The following is a 7,253-nucleotide window of genomic DNA, read 5'->3' as shown; positions in this document are numbered from 1 at the left end:
TGTCTGCGAGGGAGTTTTTAGTCAGTAAATAAAGAACTATATTGGAACACCTTCCCTACTCACCTAATCAAGCCCCCAATGACTTCTTTATTTATCAGAAGATAAAGGAAATATTGAAAGGAAGACATTTTGATGCCATTCAGGACATCAAAGGTAATAGGAGTACATTTCTGATGGCCATTCCAGAAAAAGAGTTCCAAAATTGCTTTGAAGGGTGGACTAGGCACTGGCGTCGGTGCATAGCTTCCCAAGGTGAGTACTTTGAAGGTGACCGTAGTGATATTCAGCAATGAGGTATGTAGGAATTTTTCTAGGATGAATTCGCGAACTTAATTGTCCGACCTCGTTTGTTGATTAATTTATTTATCATCGGTCAAAATATATTTATAGAGGTCCTATTAGGTGTGACTCTAATGCCATCTTTCAGGCCTTGGCCTCAAGGGCACTTCTCTGCCCCTCAGATGAGGTGCTCTCTGGAACACTCCTTCTATTTCCTATCCTGACCCTATCACGAAGCATTTGATTGTTTTCCAGCTCATTTGCATCTCCCACCCCGACATTCAACTGGAAGCTTCCTCACTCTGACAATGACTGCGTCCATTTGGTAAAGGACTGCTTCCCTGATGTCTCCCCCGGTTCCGGCACACACACTAGTATCAACACATCCGTGTTGAATAATGATAGACATTCATGTACATGTAAAGGCAATGAGTTTTCTGTCAGTTGCAGGGTTTTGGCTGAGGGTGGATACCCAGCTAATAGATCTTTTGTAAAAGATGTGTCTTTGGGCATTATGCAAATCATACCACATTGTAATTGCTGATTTACTGAGCTCACTTCCTCATTCGACTGTGAGCAACTTGAGAACAGGAACAGAGTTCTATTTGTCTTTGAAATCCTACACAATAAGTATATACTCAATATTTGGAAAGTTTACAAAAAGTTTATTTCTTGAGAAAGAAACAAAAAGTTTATAGAACAAGAATGCTGAATTCTTGAATAATTCACTTGCTTTGCCAGGCTAAGAATATCTTGGTAAACATTAGCTAATATACAGCCTTTTGCTTGCTATTAAGATTTACTGATTTCAATAGAAAGCAACCTAAAAACTGTGCAAGTTACATAACCCAGACACTAGGGCCAATCTCGAATCACCCAATAGTTCAGAAAAATCCCTATTGGCTCTGTCTGTGGTTGGAGTAAATGCCATTGTCTAGGCAAAGTCAGATATGTGCTGTGTATAATGGGTCTGCTGTGTGAATAATGGTTTTGGTCAGAGGATGAATTTATCCTGTAGTCTTGCATTCTCTGGGTATAATTCTTCTCACACTTTGAATAAATAAATCAGTAAGATTGGCTAATCCAGTACATGTGAAAAGTACCTTCAGTGAATGCCAGATTTTATAAAATAAAACCAACAATAAAGGCTGCTTTTATATCTCAGTTTCTTACATAACAGGGACTGTTGTATAGAGAGATTAACATGGTATCTTGTTTCTTCCTGGTGTGACGTTCCTTTCATCTTACAAATATGTATTTACCCAAGTCTATATATTCCCCTGTGTCTCAGTATCTCAGTGTGTTTCAGAGACTAGGCTGGGAGACTGATGATAACTAATTGTTTCTGGTGGAACGTTATTAGGCTTGACGTACGAGAAACAGCAAGAGAGCCATAGAGTGTGGCAAGGAGAGGAGAGAAATGCTGGAACGCAATCTGTGCCTGCTGCCCAGGGACCTCAGCTGGTTTGTCATGTCTTAGCATGACGGTATTCAAGCCATGTGAAGTTTGAAAAGATAAAATACATACCGAGGTTGGGGCTTGGTCTGAGAACAACCAATTGCCTTGATTTAAACCACACAACTCGACTACCCAATGAAGTGTTTTCAAGCTAATACAAATTAGCATCAGGTCACTGACCAAAGACTAAAATATATTAAGCTGGGTCTAAAATCAGCCCACATACAGAAACCAACGCCCAATACCAGTTCCTTGCTTTTCCCAGACATGGATGCTTCAGGTCGGAATGTTTTTAGGATGTTGGTAAGTGCAGATCATCTGGGGAAAGCATTATAAGCTGGTTGCTTTTGGTTCAGCTCTTTGCAAAGCTAGCAGATAATATTTTATTAGTAATGTAGGCATGAAAACCCAAACTTATCCAGAGATAAGTCAGGGGGTAATTATCCACTCTACAGAAATATTCTTTATCTTCAAAAGTGAAATGAATTTAAGAGAGACTGGAGAAGAAGAGTAGTGAGGAAGAAAAACTCAGAAATTGGTGTGTTAGGAGCCATCTCTGAAATTATAATGTAATGACAAAGAGCATGTGCGTTCAATTGATAAGTGTTGGCTTTAGAATTTATTATTTTAGTTGAGGGCCACTCTATGAAGATCTTTTTCAACAGCGTGAGTTTCCACAAACGTGGGAAAGGGAGAAAGTCCCAGTGAATGTAAGCAAGTTTAAAGGATGTGTGTGCAGAGAAAAGGGAGAGATTGGGAAAGGAGGAGACTCTTTCTTCCTCCATGAGCCTCCCTTGGGACCATCCCCTAATACTCTCTCGGGACTTGAGGTCAACGAGGGTTGGATGGGATGAGGGCAGGACCCTCTGAATGTGTACACTGCTGTTTGCTCTGCTGGTAGCATATTCTTTCTTTTATGTCCTCAAAATTTTAAATCACCACAACTGTGGTTTTCTCTTCACCCCTTCTATTTGGTGTTAGTGTCTTGTGTTTTCACCTGGTTTAAGACTATGAGCAAGACACTGTGGAATATCAGTTTTGTTTAAAATTTATCACTAAGTTGGTTTCGCTTCCTAGTTTGTATGAATAAACACATTTTTGAAGGGGGATTTTGAAATCTATTTTAGAAACATATTTGCATTTAATTAAAAATACCACGAAGACATTGCTAACTGTGATGGGCACACCTTGGAGAGGTGGTAGTCTAGGGGAGGTGGTAGTCTCATGTTTAGACACCTGGGTTTCATCATTCTTGGCTGCTTGGGGGAAAAAATCCCTTCACTTTTTTGCTGTAAAATGCAAGTCAAAATAAGGTTGTTAAGAAGAAACCATTGGTCAGATAGTATTTTGAAGAGCTGAAATCATTCACTGAATTATTCCATTTATGTTTCTATAAATAAATGCTAAGTGCCCATAGACTGTGCTAGCAGCTGGTATGGAGGATTAAATAAAACGTGGTTATACCCTTATGGAGTATTATTTAAATCAGGACTCCTCAGTCCTTCAGGTTGGGAGCAGGGAAGGAAGTGTGAGATATTGATGGTGACCATCATACTATTTTTTGGGGGGAGGGCGGGGGTAGGGGGAGTGAATCTTGGCATACCATGGAGAGAGAGAGTAGGAACAGGCTTGCAGACCAACTGAGAAAACTTCTGAGATCAAATGGTAGGATTTGACCAAAAGTAATGAAGAACTCTGTTGAAAAGGAAGTTGACTAATAATTGTCTTAAAATGTGTCAGGGAAATTTAACGTTAGAATACAAAATTTCATAACTGAGATGCAGTTTGGTAGAGGTTCTTTTGGACTAAAAGCAGGGAACCTTATGCTCTAGTTATCATCCTGCCACTGGTTAGGTACATGACTTTGGGTATGTCATTAAAATTTTCTGAGTCTCAGTTTCTTCATTTAATAAATAAGAGACTTGAATTGGATCAGGATTTCTCTTGATTTGTGAGTGCCAATAGCAGTACACAGATGATTTATGTAGTATATAGATGAGCTGGTTTTTTTCATAGTTATTTATTTTCATCTATTACAAAAAATGTAAACAGTGCATCAAGCTTCTGCTTTCACAACGTTGCTTAACATAAGGCTAAATTTATTAAAGAAAAAGGGAGAGCTCATTTAAAGAATCATATCGAATAAATCATGCTACAGATTATAATGGTTATCACAAACATTTTTAAGGTTGTGTATGACTGTCTAAGATCAAGAAACACTTGCATATATGCTATCTTAGGTTCCTAACATTTTTATCTCTTTGTAATTATTTTTCCTCTTTATATTTAAACAACACGGTCTTCTACTGGAAAGTTTCTATTGAAAATAGTATTGGAGTATCCAGAATAAACTTGTCAGCTTGCCCAAATCATCAGTAACCCAGATTGTTTGGAATGATCTTTTTGTACATAGTTAGCTCTTTATGTGAGTCACCTAAGTCACTGCTGCTATAAACATATTTTTTCGTTGTTGTTTTGTTTTTCTTTGATGTGTTTTCAGATCAAGGTGGTGACAGAAAGAATGTTCAAACATCTTCGGAAATGGTTCGTCACTCGCTTTTTTGGGCATTCTCGGCGAAGAGCAAGGCTGGTTTCCAAAGATGGAAGGTGCAACATAGAATTTGGCAATGTGGGGGCACAGTCAAGGTTTATATTCTTTGTGGACATTTGGACAACTGTGCTTGATCTCAAATGGCGATACAAGATGACCATCTTCATCACAGCCTTCTTGGGGAGTTGGTTCCTCTTTGGTCTCCTGTGGTACGCTGTAGCCTACATTCACAAAGATCTCCCTGAGTTCCATCCTTCTGTCAACCACACCCCTTGTGTGGAGAACATTAATGGCTTGACCTCAGCTTTTCTGTTTTCTCTGGAAACGCAAGTGACCATTGGATATGGATTCAGGTGTGTGACAGAACAATGTGGCACTGCCATTTTTCTGCTTATCTTCCAGTCTATACTTGGAGTCATTATCAATTCTTTCATGTGTGGTGCCATTTTAGCCAAGATCTCCAGACCCAAAAAACGTGCCAAGACCATTACATTCAGCAAGAATGCAGTGATCAGTAAGCGGGGTGGGAAGCTTTGTCTCCTAATCCGAGTGGCTAATCTGAGGAAGAGCCTCCTTATTGGCAGTCACATATATGGAAAGCTTCTAAAGACCACCGTCACTCCTGAAGGGGAGACCATTATTTTGGACCAGATCAATATCAACTTTGTAGTTGATGCTGGGAATGAAAATTTATTCTTCATCTCTCCACTGACAATTTACCATGTTATTGATCACAGTAGCCCCTTCTTCCACATGGCAGCAGAAACCCTTTCCCAGCAGGACTTTGAATTAGTGGTGTTTTTAGATGGCACAGTGGAATCAACCAGTGCTACCTGCCAAGTTCGAACATCCTATGTCCCAGAAGAGGTGCTTTGGGGCTACCGTTTTGCTCCCATAGTATCCAAGACCAAGGAAGGGAAATACCGAGTAGATTTCCATAACTTTAGTAAGACAGTGGAAGTGGATACCCCTCACTGTGCCATGTGCCTTTACAATGAGAGAGATGCTAGAGCCAAGATGAAGAGAGGCTATGACAACCCCAACTTCATCTTGTCAGAAGTCAACGAGACAGATGACACAAAAATGTAACAGTTGTGTTTTCAACACAAGTAAAAGTTTCAAAGATAACTAGTGATTAGAAGCATTACGAAGCAATCAATAATTTGGGAATATGGAAGTAGGACTAAAGACTTCCAAGTCCACCAACACAATGCCCCTGAACTTTATAACCATGATCCTACGAGACCCATGGCTCTAACAAGGCAAATGCATCAGAACATGAAACGTATTAACAGGAAATTGGAATATGGAAGTTGTGGGAGCTTACTTGGAATCTTGAATATAATTATTTGAAATCATGCAATGTTGATAGGAACAGACAAAATCATCAAAAGTCTTATGGATAGGCCAAATGAGATCTTTTTAAGAGTCTCCGTGAAGAAGTTATGAGCTTTACATAGGATCAAGGAAAAACTAAATTCTCACTTTGATTCTACTGACAAAAAAGAAGCCATTTTTATTTTAACATAACATTGGCTGTTATTAAAGAAAAAGTCTCCTGCGTTGGGGGAGATGAACCAATCAAAGACCATAAGAAAAGACGGTTACGCAAAGAACACCTGTGAGGCTCTGACCTTTTCGAGCCCTGGTTGTTGGAGCATCCAGTCAGTCTGGGTCACACTGTGTTTCTGAAGCAGCAAGGAGAGGCTCAGTCCATGGACTCCACGTCTCTCCGTACCCAGCGTGGACAGGAGCAATGCGCCCAACCCGCTTCTTGGCGTAGCTACACCCTGCCATCTAAGTTGGGTTTTGGCCCAAATGAGCTCATGTGGTATACTTAGACAGAAGCTAAATCACCACTTCAGCATCTCAATGAACACTTTCCTGCAAGGAAGAATGCTTGATTTGAAAATAGTGGTGATATTTCTTACAATTTGTATTAGATGGGAGAGGGGGCTACAAATCTGTTAAAAGACTATCTCCTGATCTTCCAAGAAAGCACTGAGGAGTTTGAAGGTACAAAGTCAGTTTAGAAGGAAAGGTACCTCTAGTGCTTCTGAGAAAAAACGTTCCTTGTGTTTTCCTGCCTGGGGTTTGTATTGAAATGCTGTTTCTAAAAGAGATGTGTGAAAGGAAAAGAAATGGGATATGGCCCCACAGTGAGGAAAGCGCTAAGTCTTCCTTTCTCTGAGGGCCAACACCACATCTCCCTAAAAGGGACCAGCATAATATAAGGACTGATCTTTAGAAGGTTTTTACTGTGAATATCTTGTTCAGTTCCCCACCTATTTTATTTTAAATGTATTCCGGAAAGGATGGTACTCAAAGCTGCTTAGGAATCAAAATGTTTTCCGTATGTTGATTAATATATTAAATCTCTGAAACTGTGCACATACTTTCCAAAAGTGTCAGTTATTGCATATCAATTGTGACAGACCAACGGGTGGAAATCCTCTTGCTGAGGGTGGACTTTCTTCTGGGAGCAACGTGAGGGGTGGGAAGGTGGCAAGCAGGACGCATATGTTGTCTTGACTCCAGCTTCCCCAGAAGGAAATGGCCTAGGCGGCAGGCACGCCCCTTCCTGTGCAGCTCCATCAAATAACTCCAGTGTGAGTCTTGGCACATAGAATAGCAGCTGCCGGCAGTTGTCAGTAGGGATGGCTTTGTTTGCTTACACGCGGGATTGAGTTTGTACAGATCCATCCATACAGCCTGGTCCTTCTGACCCAGACCAGTGGGAAGTCTGATGGGTTCAGGGTTACACACTTAGTCAGTGGCCATAACAGTGGAGAGACTACATGGGAGACTACTTTATATTCATAGATGTGTTGGCATTGCAATTTATTCTACTGACAAAATTAAAGGAAATCAGGTATCTCAAGGTTCAGAGAGCTAGACTTCTCTGCTGGCCCATTATTATGAGGGTTTATGACTCTGTAGTCCCTTTATAAACTGGAGGGGAAA

General features: G+C 40.3%; 1 protein-coding gene across 2 annotated transcripts; it reads left to right on the top strand.

The window, feature by feature from the left end:
* The first annotated feature begins 257 nt into the window (after positions 1–257).
* Positions 258–6,075, top strand: KCNJ1 (potassium inwardly rectifying channel subfamily J member 1). 2 transcript variants are annotated; one of them, XM_033098058.1, is made up of 2 exons: positions 258–294; positions 4,239–6,075. In XM_033098058.1, exon 2 carries the CDS (start codon positions 4,260–4,262, stop codon positions 5,376–5,378), a length of 1,119 nt encoding a protein of 372 aa, XP_032953949.1. In that variant the 5' UTR covers positions 258–294; positions 4,239–4,259; the 3' UTR covers positions 5,379–6,075. The 2 variants fall into 2 exon arrangements, with proteins under 2 accessions (XP_032953949.1, XP_032953948.1); XM_033098057.1 differs by lacking the exon at positions 258–294 and adding an exon at positions 1,927–2,041.
* Positions 6,076–7,253: the final 1,178 nt, after the last annotated feature.

This window comes from Rhinolophus ferrumequinum, chromosome 25, assembly GCF_004115265.2.
Source record: "Rhinolophus ferrumequinum isolate MPI-CBG mRhiFer1 chromosome 25, mRhiFer1_v1.p, whole genome shotgun sequence".
In the NCBI taxonomy this organism is placed as follows: Eukaryota; Metazoa; Chordata; class Mammalia; order Chiroptera; family Rhinolophidae; genus Rhinolophus; species Rhinolophus ferrumequinum.
Note: the sequence above shows the minus strand (reverse complement) of the source record. Positions and strands in the feature narration are given on the sequence as shown.

Excerpts from the sequence above, each read along its gene's own strand:
- KCNJ1 (XM_033098057.1), top strand. The coding sequence starts at position 2,006 with ATGGATGCTTCAGGTCGGAATGTTTTTAGGATGTTG. Across the intron at positions 2,042-4,238 it reads GGAATGTTTTTAGGATGTTG|ATCAAGGTGGTGACAGAAAG; the intron begins GTAAGTGCAGAT and ends ATGTGTTTTCAG.